Raw genomic sequence first — 20699 nt, forward strand, 5'->3', positions numbered from 1 at the left:
CAATAAACAGAGCACATTTGGTTCAGTAACACTTGAAATAAAGAAAAAATATCCTAAGTGCATATGACTAATGTAAAGCACTTATATCACTTCAGTGTCTCATAAGTGTAAAAAATGGTCAGTTTTGGCAAATATTATATAAACATATTAAATCAACAAATTTATCTTGTAATCATCATCAATAATTCTAGGAATAAGAAGATATAGAAAATGAATGGGTGGATGGATGGGTGGATGGATGGATGGATGGACAGATATACATTAATTCAAACAATTTACAAATTGCCACACATATCAATGGTTATCATTTTTAATTGTTATTATAAAGCAATTAAATTACGAACATAGTATTATGTAAAGATTTAATGGTCAAAGAAGTTTAGTGCAAAAAGTATTAGTGTTGGTAGTACAAATGGTACATGTAGACTGGAGTGTACACTCCCGACTCAACATTCACAGCTTAAGGAATCCAAACATTCATTCTGCTGTGAAATAGACAGTGATAGTACGCAATGCTGATGGTACCATGGTAGTTTGTACAGTCCAAATATGGCAGTCTTCATTTTTAAAATAAAGAAAATCAAGACTCCATTCTGCAGGTCTATGATGGCTTAAGCTTCTTCTTGTGTTTTGCCTCCAATTTCCACATATATGCTCATTCTGAGATTCCCTAAAACAATGACACAACTTTTAACTTTTCCATAAAGTAAACCATATTCTGTATTCCTTTTGTTGAATGTATCATCCACTCATCTCCTCCACAGCAGTTATGAATATTTAGTGATGTTTACTATCTCTTTCCTCCATGGCTGTTCACATATCTGTTTCTAGCAGAGGCCTTCTTCCGTTTTGTTGGTTGTAAACTTTTTAAAGAATTTATATGAGCTATGGAGAAAAAACACAGAATTATCTTAAACATCAAAAAAGGGGAACAGTTAAATTTATCACCTGTCTGCCTGTTATGGGACTGACCTGCAAGGCCATCTGAGACATGAGCAGGTGAGTCAGGGCTGCTATCATTGCAGTCCTCAGTTTGTAAAGAAATGCTCTATTAACAGAAAAAAGCTCATCATGATTGAGTGTGATCTCCAATGAACCAAAACTTAAATGCAAAATTAAAATAAGTAACTTAATATCTACCTAAAAACTATTTTTTTCTGATCTTCATTGGTTCAAAATTTCAAGACATTTTGAAAAAAAAAAAACATTAAAAGGATAAAGTTTTGCTGCATCACTTTCAGTGTCATATGTATTGTGCCTGCCAACTCCATCAGTGTCTCGGCTTATTTGAAAAGAACATTATCATTATTATTAATAAAAAAAGTAGTGCTTTTCCTTCTATGACAAGTTAAAATGTTTGCAATGAAAGAAACCTGCTGTCTTCATCTACAAAAAAAAAACAATACGAATATAAAAAACAGACATTTTTATTTTGTCTTAGATGACTGATAAGAATATAATAAAGACATTTAAAAAGGGACCAAAGTAGAATCTCACCTTCACTTTGCGTTGCTCATACCACACCATCGCATATAAACATAGGAGTGTGATAAGTGCCTGAAGATTAGAATAAAAGAAGAGTGAGCTGAAAACAAATTCTTAGAAAAGGAGTAAGGAGTTATTATAATTACATAGGAAACATTGTTACATAATACATGTGTATATGTTTAAACATGTACCTTACACACATACCATATAAGGAGAGCTGTTTCATAAATTATGTATATATATATATATATATATATATATATATATATATATATATATATATATATATATATATATATATATATATATATATATATATATATGTGTGTGTGAATAACTCAAATATTCAATGAAGAAAATATTCTTTTATCAATAATTTTTACACTTATTTATTTTTTTCTATTAAATTTGTTTAATATAAATAATTTGTTTACTTATTTATTACTTTTATTTTATAATGGAATTTAATTTTATGTGGAACTTTTATTTTGCAGTGCCATTTTTGTTTTGCTTGTTTTATTTCGGGTTCTTATATTCATATGAAGGGGCGTGGTTATGTGTGTTGGTTGGCCACAGTGTCAATCAGCGCACTTGCCCAATTGAACTGACCAGTCACAGCAAAGTGTTCCTCCCACTAGGACCCGTTCGGTCCACTCCAGTGTCATATCAGGAATCAACTGGGTACCTGAGGGATGTTTAGAAGAGGAATCCCTTCAGGATTTAGTTTATTAGTTATTACTCCACGACCCTGAAGTAGATAAAACAAGTGTAAATAACAAATGGACCGGTAGTTAATCATGTAGATTGGTATATCAAAGTAGACTGGACAACACTGGTGGGATGATGAAAAATCTCCAGAGCAGAGCTGGAAGATGCTGCCAAGAAAGGCACACTACAGTCAGTCAGTTGGTCATGACCCAGGGTGCTTGATAATTATTAGTAGCTTAAAAAAGAATTGCCAGGTAACTGATAATATATTTTTACTTCATATATGTCCCTACCATCCGAGATCAGCAACTTTTTGCTGGTCGCCGGGCATATGGTGGAGCAGGTAGAAGTGGATGCAGGCAGGCAGGTATGGAAACGAAAGTTAGATAACCATTCCCCGTAATTTGATAAGAACCCCAAAAAAAGAGCAAAATAAAAATGGGACTGTAAAAAAAAAGTTCCAATTTAAATTAAATATTATTATAAATAAAAAGTGGTAAATTAAGTATATAGAGACAAACAGATAAATAAGAAATTAAAATTATTTATAAACAGATAAATAAATAAAATGGTAATACAAAAATGAATGAAAAAATATAATAATAATGTCATAAGTGTCATTAAATAAATAATCAAAGAAAATTTACATTTTATTAATTTATTTTGTATTTATTTGATGGCATATTTATTAATTTCAGTTATTTATTTGTTTATTTAGTTATGAATAAAACTGCTCTCCATAAGTATATGCATTTTTTTTTCTTACCAGACAGAAGAGCCATAAAAGAACATGGCGAATTTGGGTCTTAGAAAATAAGTCTTGGCCAAATTTCACACAAACAAGAGCCTCCAGGAAAGCGATGGCTCTTAAGGGACATAGAGAAATACAATCAGACAAAAAGTAATAAATAAATATTCTCTTAGCTTCCTATTGCAACATAGTAAATATGTACTAGTCATGAAGTTTTATGGCAGGGATAGTAATACATAGAACTTGTAATATGGACTCATGACAGATGTGATCCAGATTAAAAAAGCTCTCTGCAGTGGAAATATTTTGCATATATATATATATATATATATATACAGTCATGGACAAAATTTTTGGTACCCTTCGGTTAATGAAAGAAAATATCACAATGGTCACAGAAATAACTTGAATCTCACAAAAGTAATAATAAATAAAAATTCTATGAAATTTAACCAATGAAAGTCAGACATTGCTTTTCAACCATGTTTCAACAGAATTATTTAAAAAAATAAACTCATGAAACAGGCCTGGACAAAAATGATGGTACCCCTACAAAAGACTGAAAATAATGTGACCAAAGGGACGTGTTAATCCAAGGTGTGTCCACTAATTAGCATTACAGGTGTCTACGATCTTGTAACCAGTCAATGGGCCTATATATAAGCTACAGGTAGTCACTGTGCTGTTTGGTGACATGGTGTGTACCACACTCAATATGGACCAGAGGAAGCAAAGGAAAGAGTTGTCTCAGGAGATTAGAAAGAAAATTATAGATAAGCATGTTAAAGGTAAAGGCTATAAGACCATCTCCAAGCAGCTTGATGTTCCTGTGACTACAGTTGCACATATTATTCAGAAATTTAAGATCCATGGGACTGTAGCCAACCTCCCTGGACGTGGCCGCAGGAGGAAAACTGATGACAAATCAAACAGACGGATAATACGAACGGTAACAAAAGAGCCCAGAAAAACTTTTAAAGAGAATAAAGGTCAACTTCAAGCTCAAGGAACATCAGTGTCAGATCGCACCATCCGTCGTCGTTTGAGCCAAAGTGGACTTAATGGGAGACGACCAAGGAGGACACCATTGTTGAAAACAAATCATAAAAAAGCCAAACTACATGTTGACAAGCCACAAAGCTTCTGGGAGAATGTCCTATGGACAGATGAGACAAAAATGGAACTTTTTGCCAAGGCTCATCAGCTCTATGTTTACAGATGGAAAAATGAAGCATATGAAGAAAAGAACACTGTCCCTACTTTGAAACATGGAGGAGGCTCTGTTATGTTCTGGGGCTGCTTTGCTGCATCTGGCACAGGGTGTCTTGAATCTGTGCCGGTACAATGAAATCTCAAGACTATCAAGAGATTCTAGAGAGAAATGTGCTGGCCAGTGTCAGAAAGCTTGGTCTCAGTCGCAGGTTATGGGTCTTGCAACAGGACAATGACCCAAAACACAGCTAAAATCACCCAAGAATGGCTAAGAACGAAACATTGGACTATTCTAAAGTGGCCTTCTATGAGCCCTGACCTAAATCGTATTGAGCATCTTTGGGAGGAGCTGAAACATGCCGTCTGGAAAAGGCTTCCTTCAAACCTGAGACAACTGGAGCAGTTTGCTTATGAGGAGTGGACCAAAATACCTGCTGAGAGGTGCAGAAGTCTCACTGACAGTTACAGGAATTGTTTGATTGCAGTGATTGCCTCAAAAGGTTGTGCAACAAAATATTAAGTTAAGGGTACCATCATTTTTGTCCAGGCCTGTTTCATGAGTTTATTTTTTTAAATAATTCTGTTGAAACATGGTTGAAAAGCAGTGCCTGATTTTCATTGGTTAAATTTCATAGAATTTTTATTTATTATTACTTTTGTCAGATTCAAGTTATTTCTGTGACCATTGTGATATTTTCTTTCATTAACCGAAGGGTACCAACAATTTTGTCCATGACTGTATATATATATATATATATATATATATCCCTCCCATAAAATCTTATGACTAGAACATACTCACTACAGCTAAAAGAACAGTCTTAATGTTAAGTGTTTCATGCTGACACATTGCTCATCTTGTGTTGCTATAGCGACTGATGCAGTGTGAGGGCATCAGCAGCTTTGTGTCTGAGGGGAGTGAGGTCAATAACAGCATAATGTCATGAATATCAATTGACCAGAGAAAATGTACTGCTATAAAATTATCCTCAATGAGCTACGCTAAAATTACATTAAAATAAAACCTACAGCAGGCTAACAGGGTCTGTGTTAGTTGGCTTGTTAAGAGTTTGACCGAGTTGATGTCACTTAGCCATGAACCCCTTCTCTAAACAAAGCCACCATACCAGACTTCCAGCAATCTTCAGTGTCAGTTTGTTACTGGGAAACTCTGCATCATGACTGAACTGACTGACAGACATTTGTAAATCATAACTAAAACAAAACTACAATAATAATAATAATAATAATAATAATAATAATAATAATAATAATAATAATAATAAATCTAATGGCAAATTTCTACTTTTTACTGGTAGGGAGCTCTGTAAAACATCACCAAAAATCTTTAAAAAAAAAAAAAACAAACAAAACAAAAACAACCTTCAAAACCACAAAAATATAAAGATATAAACTGATGAGCAAAATATTCTTACCCAAACACCCAACACTGCGTCCCAACTCGTTTACACTGAGTGTCTGTCAGGTATGCATAGTACTGTCTGAAAAAGGTTTAAGCAAATATTTGTTAATAATTCTAAAAACAAACTTAGAAGCAGTTTTGATTTTAAGTATGACTAGAGCAGAAAGTTACGTCTAAATTGCAGTGATGTAAGGGACTTCCTTGCAAGTTTTGTACAGATACTGCAGTTTGAGCCTGTGGCGAATTTGCATGAGTTTTGTGAGGAATGTGGGGTATTATCAGTTAAAATGAGGGATATGAACTGTCAGTTTGATAGTAATCATCTAACTTGCTTTAAGTTGTTTTTCAATGTTCCACATCTTTTCTAAACTATGTGTGTCCATCATTGGAACTAATCTTTAAATAAAGGTTTAAGTAAAATCTCAGAAAATTTTCATATGTGAGGCTCAGTGATTATTTTGCCAGTATTTGACACTGATTTAAAAGAGAATTATTACTTTATGGTCAACAATTTAATCATATTGTATCTGAATTAAGTTTATCACTTGTGTAAGTAATTTTGAAGCTTGAACATACCGTACAGTGGGGGCGGTAATGATTCCGATAAGGAGGATACGACACCAGCTGAAAGGATGTGAAGCTTGGAAGATGAAGATGTGCTTCAGGAAGAACGTGTTCAACTCTGTTAGCTACAAATAAAAACAGAAATATGTTTAAATAATAAGACTAACAACATCTGTAAGATTTTTTTAAAATAATGTTCTTTTGTTTAACTGAACTAATACCCATGACTAGCAGTCAGACAAGTATTTCTAAAACAAAAAACAAAGCATACACTACCTGCCATAAGATCATAAAGAGGTAGATGCCTGCCAGCCTCTGGAAGGAGGACTTTGGGTCAAACCAGCGCACATAAGTCCAGCTGGCTGGGGTGAACTGGAGAACGGCTCGCTTTATCTTCCCAGTGGTGGTGTGGATTTCTCTGAACAGAAACAGGTGTGCAACCTTACAGAGATGTTAAAAACACACATTTACTCTAGCTCCAAATATTAATAACAGGCCACAGTTTGTTTGTTTGCTTTTTTTTTTTTTTTTTTTTTGAAGAAATTGTAAGTGGCTCATAATGAGGGCTGCTAGTTCCTCTCCAAACATTTCTTAAGTCAAAATGTCTGGCTAGACTCCAAAAGAATGCTGGAATGTGATTCAGAAAAAAAAATATATACAAGTGCTAGAAAGACTATCAGACTTGAACCATTTTATGACAGTAAAAACACCATGTTAGAGCAACTGGTCTTTCATAACTCGGTTCACATGGTTGGGATTTTTTAGGTAGGCAGGATGTTTCCCACAGCACAAGAACTCTTTTCTGACACAGGCTGGTGTTGAAAATGTGGTGAAGAAACAGTTTATTCACCACATTTTCAACACCAGCCCGAGTCAGCCCTAGGGTTTTGAAAACCGGCTCAACTTGAAGAAACCAACTATGCTGGAACTCTTTTCTGACACAGGCTGGTGTTTAAAATGTGGTGAAGAAACCACCTGTGTTGTCCATTTACCTTATTAAAAAAATTACCAAGTACAAAATGTTTACTTTATGAGTTTAATTAGGTTCTTATTTTTAAAACTTGTGTGAAAATAAAATGTTTTAGGTACATGTTTTAACTGTTAATTTAACTTTTCTAGCGCCATAACTTAAACTCAGATTGTTTAAGCCATTTAGCCTCTCATGTTCTATGGCTGACATGTGTATAAAGTGAGAAAATAATATCACTGAAAACACTGACTTGATGCTAGCCCAGCGGTAGGTCCTCATCTCCAGAAAATGGCAGACTGTCATGCCCAACCAGATGCCTCCACCATTACATAACAGTATGTCGAGTATCACCTGATCCCACCAGCACTCCGCAAAGTTTGGCAAAAGATGCATGAAGAATAGCTGTGAACAAGTGTGTAAAAGAGAGAGAGGGGTAAAAATAACAAACAGAATCAAGTGCCAAAAATTTATTTTAACTCTAGAAAACTAAAGTTTAATGATGCACTTGATTCAGTGACAAATCTGATATAGATATATGTGTAAAAACTGCTTGTTAGTTAGACAAACCATCCTCGTTGCTTGTGTGTCTACGCTGATCCAGCATAAGGATACAACTTGTCTGACATAAATATTTACATGATTTATGGCACATTTTATTAATGCAGCCACATGAAGCCTCATCTCAGCCACGAGTAGACAAACACATGCCCGTCACCTCAGTGAGTTCCCAGGTGATGCTAATGGTCCAGCACAGGCCGTAGCTGCGGATCAGCAAAGCCTTCATGGCCCATCCTGCAAAGTGGCCGAATGCAAAGATGTCGAAGTGGCTCAGGATGCGCTCCCATGTTATTACTGTACAGTTTACAGCATATGCCTATTAAAAGGAAAACAAGGTTAACAAATGGCAACAAACAGATGTAAAATGTATTCAAAACTTAAAGTTCAGAACTAACCCTACCATAACATCAGCTTCCCGTTTGGCATAACGCAGATTTGGGTCTAGCCAATACATGAGACTTTTCACTTGGTCCCAGTTAAGGAATATGAGAAAGACAAGAAACAGGAAGTAGAGCACACTGAGACCTACCAAAGATAAGAGAATGTGAGTGAGTACTACGACAAATAAAAATGGAATCTAAACAGAAATGGTAGGTCAATTTGACCACTCACCAAACACCATTCGCCATATTGCAGGATGTGGCCTTGTGAAGGGTCCTGAGAACATTAGTGAACATCAGCAAACTATACAACGTGTGCTTTTCACAGCATACACAGCAGGAAAATTAAAAAAGAAAACCCTGACATAAAGGGAGGTATTCATTGATTCATCATCTGATTTATAATCTGAATTACTGTCTTGATCCTGCCAGTTATTTCTTCTATAATTAAACTGTCAGGAAAACAAATGTGTTTCAATCAACCAAGAGCCAAAAACCCCTAAATATTCCTTTTTATTACAACATAAGATAATAAAATGAACTAATCATTACATCGGAGGAGCTGGAAACAGACATTTGATCGCATTTTAGATTAAAAAAATTTAAAACCAATAATGCCATTGTTTCATAACTATAACAAGTTGGTTTGTTTCGTAACTATAATAAGTGATTTAGTAATTGTTTCACAACCACTACCAATAAGTTGTGGTTTTATTATATAGAAGGACTTAATCACATACCATTCAATAATGAAGTCAGTGTATGTGTAGTTAGAGCTTACCATTAGGGAAGGCCAGAATACTGATGACCAAGAAAAAGGAGACAACTACCAACAGACCAACACGGAGATTATTGTCTGAGTGTTCATTGTCCCTGTCAGAATACAATTTCAAGTGTTAACAATTAGAAGACTGAAAACACCCATTTAAGCTAGACTTAAACTAGAATTAAACATTTAAAGTCGCGGTCTTCACGTTGTAATTTACCTCGTGAATGCAAAGTACATCAGGCTGAGCACTGTGACTGTCAACAGTGTTATAGTGTGTGGCTTGTAGAAGAAGTCAAGACCGATATCCTCCACTTGTTGCTCGTTTATCATTCGGAAATGTAACTTATAGTCTGCATCATCCCTCCTCGGTGATCGAAGACCTTCACTGACTGCCATTTCGCTGTTGTTACCTATCTTCTTAGTTTTACTGATAATTTCTTTTAAACTAAAACTAAATGTTATAGAAATGATGCGAGCACGGCTCAGGAAAGAGAAACCCTGAGGACGGACGAAACCACTACAATTAAAGGAAGGGGTGTGTGACGGCGAATAAAAATGTTAACGTGACTATCAAAACAAATGAGTACACTGTAGCGGTTTATTTTGGCCATATATAAAAATTTACTTAAATATTTGCCCTAAATTGTAAATTAAAGGCAATGTCTAATGATAAAGTACACAATTTTGGCACATTCCATATCATGACGTCGTCCAAAAGCCCTTCCGTGAATATATGCACGTGTAGTAGTTTACGTTTGACGACGTTTTGGTTTGAGAAGGAGCAGAGTTGGAAATAAAATGTACTGATTCAGAAACTGTGAGTGGGGCAAATTGCCTAAAACTGTGTGTTGACTTGGGCTGTTTAATTGAGATTTAAGTTTCTAGATTTGACCAGTTGTTGTTATGCTAGCTTGCTAGCATTGAGGAATCTGGGTCAAGCTAGCCACGGAGAGGGCAACAGTGGAGCAATTGTTTCAAATTTCTGGTGTCATAAGCTAGCAAATAAGTGGAAATGTAAATTACTGTGAATGTCTCCACGTAATCACGAATAATACTAGCTTTAAAACATTGCCTTTTAACTAAACTTCTTTTGTGCTCACGAACAGCTGGGTTATCCATAAGTGGACAAAAGTTGTGTCAAATAGTGCAGTACAAAATCATTTTACCATATCTTACACGATTATAATACGTATAAACTATGTATTAACGACAAAGTTTCTATATTGCATCCATTTTGCTATCTAACTTAGCAGGTTTATAGTCAAAATAGTAAAAGAAGTAAGAACAGAGTGTACAGCACAGTACAAGAAATTTAATTACATTAGACATTTAATTTTTCAAATGTTTTTTTCTTAAAATGTTTTGGTACATTTTGATGGAATCTGAGCTAATGTGTTGATCGGTGATGCATTTGAAAATAACATCCACATAAATCTAGGACCAACTGTTATCCTATCAGAGCTTGACTTTGACATAAAATAACCAATTTTGTTTACACTTTTTTGTAGTTTAAATGTGAATGATCTGGGTATTAACTAGGTTTTTCCATAGCATTTTACATTAGGACACAACAGACAGACATATCACAAGATAACGTCGGTCTGAAGATGGTATTGACTTGCATTCTTTAACACGCCATATTTCTTTCTTACAGAATAACCATGGCAGCTGCATGTGCTCAGCTGTGTTTGCGAAGCAGAGGTCTTTGCTCTACGGCTAGCACATGGCAGCATTACCTCCAAGTTCGACATTGCATTATAGTAACCAAGGAATCGGCCAAAATCAGTAATGGATTATTCATCTCTGGGAGTCACACAGGATTTCAGACAAGACTGAAGTGGAAACAGCAGATGTGCCACTACAATGACTTCACAGCAAAATATCTGACAACCAAGGCAAAGGAGAACAAATATACAGAAGATTTATCTAGAACTGATATTGTTGCATATAAGGCCACCCATATGCCAACCACAGATCCTCAGCCAATAAGCCAGAATAAGATTTCCTTAGGTAGATATTTGATTTTTATTGTTGATCATATAAACGCTGGTCACACACCATTGTCTAAAACTGTATTACAGATTTTTTTTTAATCTTATGGGTGTTCAACTGCTTCATTCTGTATTTTCTTTTAAGCAGACTTAGATGCTGCTGGTGAATTTTCAGCACTGGAGGAGATCAGCGACGAGGAAGCTGTCAGTATTTCTATTCCCTCTTCCATGCCCTCAGCTTCCACATCCCTTAGAGATTATGTTGACAAGTCAGAGACACTTGCCAAGCTGGTACAACTAGGTAATTAAATTGTTGGCAAAATGTTAAGAACATTTTAATAAAAATTTTCTTTGCTAGTTTTGACACAACATTAGAGCTATGGTTTAGTATGAAAGACAATGGTCTTTTTTGAGTGTTATATCATGAAAATTTTCCTGTGTCATTGCAGGGGTGAATTTGTTTAAGCTGGAACAAAAGCCCAATGTAGGCTCCATGCTGCTCAGACTTGACTTCAACACAGACGTGGCACCTCGGCTGCTGTTTCTTAAAGAGATTGGAGTGGAGGACTCTCGTTTTAGCTATATTATCACACACAATCCCTTCATTCTCACTGAGAGTTTGGAAAACCTACAAGCCAGGTAACATTAAGATATTTTAGCATCATTAGACACCTTAATATTTGACCATATACTTTATGTTTTAGAAGCGATGAGTGATTTTTCCTTCTCTGCAGTCACATTAAGCACAAGACTGTCTAATTAATGTCTTTTTCCTGTTTTATTTATGTAGGGTTAACTATCTCAAGTCAAAAAAGTTTAGTTCAGAGACAGTTGCCTCCATGGTGTCCAGAGCTCCTCATCTCCTCAATTTCAGTGTGAAGAGGATAGACAACCGACTGGCTTTCTACCAACAACAACTCAAACTCAGTGCTTCTAACGTATGTATGGTTTGAATGAGATCTCACTTCTTTGAAGGAAAAGCACAACATTTAATGTATCATTTTATCTCTCTCATCTCTGTCTGCAGACACGAAACATTTTAGCTCGTCTGCCCAGACTACTTTGTGGTAGTTTGGAGCCTGTTAAAGAAAACTTGAAGGTATCAAATAACATAAATTATGACAAATCCTAATTTGAATAACCCTGAGATGGTGTGTTAAATCATTTAGTAAATGTGCTTCACAGGTGTGTCAGATAGAGCTTGGCTTTAAGGAAAATGAGATCCAACACATAGTGATTGCGGTTCCTAAGGTGTTGACAGCCAATAAAAGGAAACTTACACAGACATTTGACTTTCTCCACAACACCATGAAGGTGCCCCACTACCTGATCACAAAGTTCCCACAGGTGAGTGGTCTTCATATGTTTTTTTTCTTTTTCACCCACCAATTTAGGGGTCATTGTAAACATGTTTTCTTACATTTCTGAATTTGTATCTTCATATAGGTCCTTAATACAAAGTACCTGCGCCTTAGAGAGCGCCATCTCTTCCTTGAGTACCTTGGAAAAGCTCAGTATGACCCAACCCTGCCAAACTACATCTCCTTGGACCGCTTGGTTTCGTTGCCAGATGATACTTTTTGCACTGAGTTGGCTTTGGCAACACTGGAAGATTTTTATTTGTTCCAAAAAATGCTTTAATTCTTTACAGTGTGACTTTTAAAGGACTAAAGTAGTAAAATCTACTCAACAAATATGATGCTCAATGAATATATCATGTATGTCAACTTGTACTGCAATTACTGCTCTTATTTTTTATGACTGTCAATCTGGAAATAACTATTTAGATTTATGTTCAGTCCTAAAAACACATTCTTCATTTAGGTTTTATGTCATAAAATGGAGATTTCACTTGTTCGGTGGCTGAACATAAGTCAGTACAACAAATGTACAATTAGAAATACAATAAACACATTTGCATGTCCTACATCATGCTATTCAACTTTATGTTGTTAGTTTGTAGATTTAAAAATTCTAAAGATGTCCATTATGATTCCTGGTTAAGCTGTATGTTTCAACTACACTATAGAACTGTTTAAAAGCTTTTAAACTGTGGTTACATGTAAATAAGAAATGCTAATCAATAAACCATGTTGACTCTGCATCAAGCCTGGGCTCTGTATAATGTATCCTTTGCTATTTTTTTTTTATGCTTTAATTGAGCTACAGTTACTACTTGGTCAGTTTTGAAGACAAATCTTTACGATTGGCTGTTTTTACAACCTGCTGTTGAGGCATTTGCACGGTTCATAAATATACATAATAAATCTCGTGGATGGGACAAAAATGCACTCTTGATGATTTCATTGAACTGTTTCAGTTTTCCTTTATTAAAGAATAAATGAAAAATGCACAAGTTTTTAAATCATAGGGTCAAAGTACCAACAGAAGGTAAATAACATCAAATTTAATATTTAGTTGAATCAAACTTTGGCCCTTGGCTAACAGTTTTTGTTGTTTTTTTGTGGTTGCACAGTGGTGTGGTGGTTAGCACTGCCACTGGTTCGAATTTTGGCTGGGGGGCTGGGCAGTGGCCTTTCTGTGTGGAGTTTGCATGTTCTCACTGGGTACTCCGGCTGCCTCCCACCGTCTAAAAGTTAGGTTAATTGCCCATAAATTCTCCCTAGTGTGAATGGTTGGTTGTCCCTATGTGTTGGCCCTGCGATGGACTGGTGACCCATCCAGGGTGTACCCTGCCACTCACCTGTTAATGCTGGGATAGGCTCCAGCTTATCTGCAACCCGTAATGGACTAAGTGGTAAAGAGAATGAATGAATAATTGTTTTTATTTAACCAGCAACAAGGCTGTGGCAAAACCACTGGAACTGACAGAATAAGTGGTTTCCTCTTAAATTTCTTAGTGTTGGAAGGAGGAAAAGTTCATTACATATAGCGTTAAAGGGGTGGTGCCACAGCAAATAGCTATTTGATAAGCTAACACTGGACATGACAGCACAGTCTTTTCATGAACTGCAACATCTGTTTGTATACACTGCGTTCTGACTAACTTCATTTTAGGTTTTAGTTTTGTTAACTGAGATTATGCTGATTTAATTTTACATATAGTGCATATCTGATAAAGAAAACATAGTTTATCCATTTCACAACCAGCTGTGTGATAATTGACCTGTTGGAACATCCAACCCTGACAAAGTTTTAATTGTGTCATTTATGGGTTGAGGCTAAAAAGTTCTAAATTAATCATTGTTCATCCCCTTTGTGCAATTGGCAACAAAACAAATATTTCTTCTCAAGCATGATGCCACACTTACCCGGATTCACACTTTGTATACTGTTGTAACTGTTGAAGGCCTTCAGTGTGTCTCTGGTGACTGGTCGCAGCTGTAAACCGTTTATTTGTGACCCAATCTTTTTATATAAAAATGATCCATTCTGCTTTCATGCTTTCACACGTGTGCCGTCATAGGAGTCTGATGTCCAACATACTTCATTCATGTGACACATCTATTAAAGTATTGTTTAGAAACAAATACTACTCAAACGTTTACTAAAATTTGCAATAATGGCACTCAGGCTTATACTTTTTAATTTTTCCAATATGTATATATTTATTTTAAATCTTGTACTGTAGGTAGATATTTTATGTATTTATTATTTTTACATATATTGAGTTTTTTGCATTACTACAATGCCCATATGTGGGAAAATTTTGGGGTAAAGTTATCTAGGATGGAAGTTATTTGTAGCCTGCTTAGTATTTGTTGTGCCACAAAGTTTTTTGGTGAGAGAAAATCCAAAAAGTGATCTCAATTTCAAAGCATGGAAAAAAGCATGATAGCATGGAATGATTATTTTCTTCATATTGTATATATATATATATATATATATATATATATATATATATATATATATATATATATATATATCGAGAGCTTTTGAGCTTTGTAGGTTATGTAAAGTTGCTCAATAGCTGAAGTGCTTTCTTTCTTTCTTTTTTTTTTTTTTTTACCCACAACGCACTGCAGCGTTCTAGTAGGCAAAAATGGCGTCGAGGGCACCAGGTAAATGAGCACCACTCTGGTTTCTTGTCTCTATTTCTACCTTTTTAAAATTAATGTCTTACAGTTATACTGGGATTCGTACCATATTACAGTACATACTGTTATATTATGATGGCATTTTCTGCCTGAATACCAGTTTACGGGCATTTGACTTTTGTGTCCTCTAATGTCCCCTTGCTAAGTGATGCTAACGGGTAGTAGTGCTCAGCTAACGTTAGCTTAGCATTTAGCATGAATGTTTATCACAATAAAATAATAATAAAAAAGAAATGTTTTCATCGTCTTATCATTTGAGGCGAATTAATGGTTTAATAAACACTTGTTATTGATCATTTAGAGTATATTGTGAATATAATGGTTGCCGTTCTTCAAGTGTTGAGTGGTTTTTCTTTATCCTGCGTCTCAAACATCTTCGATGTCAGATGGATGGGTTGTGTATGTTTTCTCAAAGAGCCTTTATCTCAGGAAGAAAATATGATTTTACATTATTATTATTGTGTGACTCAAAACTGGTAATCGGGAAGAAACATCACGTTTTGTTCTTCAGTAGAGGTTAATCTTCCTCATATCAGCAACTAATCTTATTTTTCCATACAGTCAAATCTGTGCTGCTTACCTGATCTTTTTTGTATGTTTTATTTAACCTTATGTTCACAGTGGCGACGGGCAGGCTTATGCTTGGTTTCCGTAAATGGTATTACAACTTATGTGGCTTCAACAAGCTTGGTAAGTAAAGAAACATTTCTTTCTTTCTATAGATTTTAAAATCTCAGAAAATGCTTTCCAATGAAGAGGCATTGATTATTAGAATTGGGCTGTTTATAGCAAACACTTAAAGAAAATTGGGGCAAAATTAAGAAACTAAAGACAATGCACAGAATGTCTAGGTGAAAATAAGTAATGTGTAAGTATAAAGAAAAAGTTAGTTGGATTAGTTGGAAGTTGAGAAGAGGCACAATGGGTTTCACCTACATGAATACCTACAACAAAAATGTCAATAGTCCTGGAGAGAGATGATACAGGTGTGGATTGCAGTTTACAGGTTTCTAGATTGTGCTTCTGCGTTTGTAAAAGCTGCCATTGTCAACAATGGGAATGGCAGCTTTGATTTCCAACTGGACTTTAACTAAAATCAGTATGTGTCTTCTCTTGCAGGCTTAATGCGTGATGACACAATACATGAGAATCCGGATGTGAAAGTAGCCCTTACAAGGCTTCCAGAGAACATTTACAATGATAGGATGTTCAGGATCAAGAGAGCCCTGGATCTCTCTATGAAGCAGCAGATTCTCCCTAAAGAACAGTGGACAAAGTATGAAGAGGTATGTTTACAACAAGAAAGCTGAGTGTGTATTATGTTTGAATTGAGATTTATGTAAAGAAACACTCGTATAGCATATTTCTTCTACTATTAATAGACAGGTGCTAATTTTGCCAGCAACTGTTTCACCTCTCGTGTTCTCAGTGAAAAGTATATGCTATAGAAATGGGAACTATTTGTTATAAATCTAAGAAGCTTTTACATCATTATCTCCAGTTACCTAATGTAAGATGTGATATTTATTTCCCCTTATTGTCTTTTATTATTTATTTTATTTATTTTTTAATTTATCATCCCCTCAGGAAATCCATTACCTGACACCATATCTGGATGAGGTGATCCGTGAGAGGAAAGAAAGAGAGGAATGGATGAAGAAATGAGACAGTTCCTGGTCACGGTTGTTAATGTCTTCAGTTGGTGCACAATCGTCCCTTGATGTAATATTTAAAATGGAAACCTATATTGAAACAGTGCTAATTAAAGAATTGTACATTTTAGATGGTGTAGAAGTGTCTGTTTTTGGCATAAAAATGGGCTTTTAGAAGATTTGATTTATTGGTGTGACACAGTGAAACATTTGGGCACTTATTAAACTGTTAACTGGTGTCAGTTTTGGCCTTCAGTCAAGGGCAGATTAGAAGAGCTTGTTTTATAGCTGTAAGTTAACGTAGCCTCAGAACAAAAGCCCAAATTGATATAGCCTTCCTATAGCAACCATTTATTGAAAACCTAGCAACGATATTTGTCAGGTTTAAAAATCTTTTCACACACAAGTTTTTTTTTTACAAAGCCTGAGCTCAAACCCTTTTCTGTCAGCCCACTGATGCCTCCACAGGAAGCCGCCTCAGGTCCCTTACTGGGCTTGTGATCTCCTGTTGTCCACGTCAGTTATGGTGCCAATAAAGTTCCCAATTATGTTGTTGAAAGATTTCAACATAGACACCCCTAGCTCATTGCTGGTTTCATTAATGTCTGGATCATAGCTTCCCATCAGGGGGGTGCACACCTCAACACTTCCTCTACCAGCCTCTTGTAAGATGCCCAATAGCTGGCGCCTGATCTCCTGAAACAAGTCCTTGTTGTAGTGCTGCAAGACTGAGTCATCAAGAGGATAGGTAACATCCTCTGAGTAGCATTCACGGGGTACAGGAACCTCTATGTACCTTAACTTAGGAAACCCTGCAGACAGTATGGAGAATAGCCTGCGCAGCGCAGTAGAGGTCAGAGGATTTCCCAGAAATTTAAGTTCTTCCAGTCCTTGGCAGGGGGTTAGAGCATCGGTGAATGTGTTTAAGTGTTGATCATCAATATCACACTCCTCAAGAGTCAGGCTTGCCAGTGTTGCTGAACAGCGATTCAGCAGTTTCTGGAATTGTGCGGAGAAGGAGCCAAAGATGTCATGTCCACTGATGTCCAGGTGAATCAGGGCCTCACTGTGGAGGCTGTTGGCCAGGTATGTCATGTCCAGACGGTTCAGGTAGCAATTGGCCAGCTCCAGAACCGTTAGTGGTGTGTTGAGAGGACTGGGTATAAGATGAGAAAAAAGATGGATGAGATGTGGGTTGCAAAGAAACAGATTACTGAACAACCATTTTAATACTGTTGTTACATGTTGTTTTTTTTTTTAAAGACATTTATTTCTTGAAGATCTTTGAACTGAATTTGCTACCAGAAAGGTTAAGAAAAGGTTATCTTTTTTTGGTGTACATTCACACAGTTGGTTTCATTATTCATTGGGGATTCTAAAAATAATTTGCTCACTGATACTGTACCCGAAAGAATCAAATTAAATTTTATTTATTAAGTACTTTTCATACAAAAAGAAGCACAAAGTGCTCTACATAAAAACACAAAACTAACTAATTTTTAAAACACCCTCTTGATCATAACCTGTCACATTCTTTTGACTCATTTGACTGTGTCATTGTAGGTTTTGAGTTCACATTAAATTTCATAATAAATTGTTAGTTTATTTTTTCTCCAAATCCTCCCTGCTCTCCTGCAATTGCATTTTAGTTATTTAATTTCCTCTTTTCTCCGTGGTGGTTTCAGCCTGCGTTTTAGTTTTTGTTCTAAGTAGAGCTGCTGAGTCTTTTGCTGATTGTAATCTGTTGTTGATGCAAGTAAAATCAGAGTAGGAGTTTGGTTTAAAATTAAATTTGCAGCCACTTCAGAAGTTATATTTCACTTCCACACAGTTCACACCATAGCCTCGAGTTGGCAAAAACTGGTGATGTTAGAAAATATGCAGAATGGTGATTATTACATAAATCCCTCAGCTCATCTCTGTCTGCATCATTAAATTAGAAATTCTCAAACTATCTGCCATTATGTGAACAACAGTTGTTTAGGGTTTAAACTCCTGCTCCATTTCTCTTTGAACCGTAAGTCATATCCACCAGGTTCCTGGTTGACCTGCTGGTGTCTGTCCTCAGGCTGGCATTGTGTCAGCAATTTTAACAATGAAATACTTTCCACTGCTAAACAAGAGCCTTAAAGCTGGAGTGTCCTAAAAAGCTGTTTAAGACTGATCATTCAGAGCAGTGGTTCCCAAACTAGGGGGCCCAGGATTATGATAGGGGGTCTCAAGCTTGTCTAAATAAAACAGTTTTTGCACTGCTAGCAAAACATGGGCAAGTTTGTTAAAGTGCCAAAGGCCAAACATAAAGCAAATGATGATGAATCGAAAAGATAACAATATATAAAATGTGAACATATTGTTGTTGGGTGGAGTGGGGCGTTGACACTGATGTTGGTGAAAAGGGAGCCGTGCACAAAAAGCTTGAGAACCACTAATTTAGAGCATGTCAAAGCTGTTGATGCTGCAGGGTATGTGCAGCTTGGACATCACAATCAGTATCAGTGCCCATTACCTCAGTATACAAAAATTTAGAAAAACAATGTTTTTAACTTTCCATCTGTTGATGGACTCACCTCAGCAGTCTTCGAAGATGTCCTGTGAGGGTAGAGAACCCCACGCAGAACTCAGTGAGGCTGCTCAGCTTTGCCAGCAGATTACCAATTGTTGCCAAGAGATCATCATCATCAGCACCCAGCCTCCTAATATCTAATGCTCCAGCCGGAAGGGTCAAAGACTGTAATTTGGGGAATTCTACCCTGGACAGCAGTACCTCTAAGTGGGTGGCCTCCAAGGGAACATTGTGGACCACCTCCAGCTTTGTGATGGATTCAGGCTCTGCCAGGCGAAGCACATAGAACAGCTGTTTGAGTGCGAGGGAATCAGCTCTGAATCTAACAAAGTGAAGCTTCAGAGGACAGTAGCGAAGGAGCAGGAAGGCCTGGGCCACCAGCTCATAGTTGCGGCCTGTGACAAATCCGTTTAGGTAGATGTCGATAGATGTTTCAAAGGCAGCTCGAGACACATCACTGGATTGCATAGCCACCATTGTTTCATAGCACATTTGAGTAAGGAGTTGGGTTCTTGCCCATCGACCCAGTGTGGACCTGCATGGGCAGACCTGGTACTCAATGTCCTTAAGGGCAGTCAGATCCACCGCATGTAAGCACTTCAAGTAAGTTCTTGAAGGAGACAGTACATAATCCTTAGGAAAAAAGGAATATTACAAAGTCACTGAAGTAATGCTTTTTTAGTTAGGCAAGAAAAAAAAAGTAATAATTAATTAAATACAAATGACAGCTTAAGAATGGGATTAAACATAGTTTTACTATAAATGCAAACCCTTTTAAGTACCTTTAGACCGGTCAAAATTGCTTCTAGACAAAGTCGGCAGGTGCGAGAGGTGAGGTCCATCTGACAGTCGGTGGTCTTTCCCAGAAGTCTTTGTATGCTGAGCTCATGAAGAGGCCACGTCTGGACCAAAGCATGCAGCAAGTCAGCCTGCTCATGGAGGTAGCAGGCCTTGAAGAGAAGTGGGTAGAGGTTAAAAGATACACAGCTCAGGTTCCCCAAAGCACCTGGACCAGTCTGGACAAAGCATTCAGCTGCAAGGAAGCGCAGGGTTTTCATGTTCTCAGACTTTCTCCCCAAGGTGCCAGAAGGTTTAAGCTGTTAGTTTCTCTGTTAAGGATGAGAGCTGCTTTCAAACAGCTCCGTGTTGCAGTATCTCTCCTCAGTAGCTGCTGCTGTGTTGATATTTTCTCTTGTCCAGTCCAAGTGTTGTGTTTGTCAGGGACAAGGATCGCTTTGGTGAGGCAGCAGCAAGCCACGGTAGGGTCTTGTGATAAGTAAAAGGGTTGAGGTTATTAATAGAAACAGCTGTCTCATGTCCTTCGTCGGGCATGCTGTCTATTCGCAACTTTGCCAGAGAGATGAGTATGAACAACATTTGAATCCAGTTAGGAAGCTTTTTTTCTATTTAGAACATTAATTTGTGAAGTTTTGCTGCTAGACTATAGTATCTACACTGTGCCACTGATAAAAAATAAAATTACTATTCTATAATTATTTAGACTGATTATAAATTACTACACATAATAATTTATAGCTACAACCATTGTCACCAGAAATGTTTTACTTAGTAACTTCACTCACAAAGATGAAAACAGACCATGATTTTGGTC

At 36.6% G+C, this 20699-nt stretch overlaps 4 protein-coding genes across 6 annotated transcripts; 2 read left to right on the forward strand and 2 right to left on the reverse strand.

Annotated features, from left to right (window-relative positions):
- Positions 1-526: 526 nt before the first annotated feature.
- On the reverse strand, positions 527-9343 carry ptdss1b (phosphatidylserine synthase 1b). The gene is made up of 13 exons (XM_041966995.1): positions 9041-9343; positions 8836-8927; positions 8287-8331; positions 8075-8199; positions 7832-7990; positions 7367-7518; positions 6423-6564; positions 6159-6271; positions 5596-5661; positions 2963-3062; positions 1498-1557; positions 973-1048; positions 527-885 (listed from the first exon to the last, which is right to left on the reverse strand). The coding sequence occupies exons 1-13, from the start codon at positions 9217-9219 to the stop codon at positions 791-793; spliced, it is 1404 nt and encodes a 467-aa protein (XP_041822929.1). The 5' UTR covers positions 9220-9343; the 3' UTR covers positions 527-790.
- A 175-nt stretch (positions 9344-9518) lies between these two features.
- Positions 9519-12916, forward strand: mterf3 (mitochondrial transcription termination factor 3). Of its 3 annotated transcripts, none has more exons than XM_041966992.1 (8): positions 9519-9640; positions 10478-10833; positions 10960-11115; positions 11264-11453; positions 11605-11752; positions 11842-11913; positions 12000-12161; positions 12261-12916. In XM_041966992.1, the coding sequence occupies exons 2-8, from the start codon at positions 10485-10487 to the stop codon at positions 12453-12455; spliced, it is 1272 nt and encodes a 423-aa protein (XP_041822926.1). In that variant the 5' UTR covers positions 9519-9640; positions 10478-10484; the 3' UTR covers positions 12456-12916. The 3 variants fall into 3 exon arrangements, with proteins under 3 accessions (XP_041822926.1, XP_041822928.1, XP_041822927.1); XM_041966994.1 differs by having other exon boundaries at positions 10963-11115; XM_041966993.1 differs by lacking the exon at positions 9519-9640 and adding an exon at positions 9653-9837.
- Positions 12917-14790: 1874 nt separating this feature from the next.
- LOC121657050 (cytochrome b-c1 complex subunit 7) lies at positions 14791-16654 on the forward strand. The gene is made up of 4 exons (XM_042012412.1): positions 14791-14836; positions 15494-15562; positions 15992-16158; positions 16460-16654. The coding sequence occupies exons 1-4, from the start codon at positions 14818-14820 to the stop codon at positions 16535-16537; spliced, it is 333 nt and encodes a 110-aa protein (XP_041868346.1). The 5' UTR covers positions 14791-14817; the 3' UTR covers positions 16538-16654.
- A 90-nt stretch (positions 16655-16744) lies between these two features.
- On the reverse strand, positions 16745-20599 carry lrrc14b (leucine rich repeat containing 14B). The gene is made up of 3 exons (XM_042012406.1): positions 19870-20599; positions 19092-19720; positions 16745-17680 (listed from the first exon to the last, which is right to left on the reverse strand). The coding sequence occupies exons 1-3, from the start codon at positions 20143-20145 to the stop codon at positions 17011-17013; spliced, it is 1575 nt and encodes a 524-aa protein (XP_041868340.1). The 5' UTR covers positions 20146-20599; the 3' UTR covers positions 16745-17010.
- Positions 20600-20699: the final 100 nt, after the last annotated feature.

Source organism: Melanotaenia boesemani, chromosome 17, assembly GCF_017639745.1.
Source record: "Melanotaenia boesemani isolate fMelBoe1 chromosome 17, fMelBoe1.pri, whole genome shotgun sequence".
Classification (NCBI taxonomy): Eukaryota; Metazoa; Chordata; class Actinopteri; order Atheriniformes; family Melanotaeniidae; genus Melanotaenia; species Melanotaenia boesemani.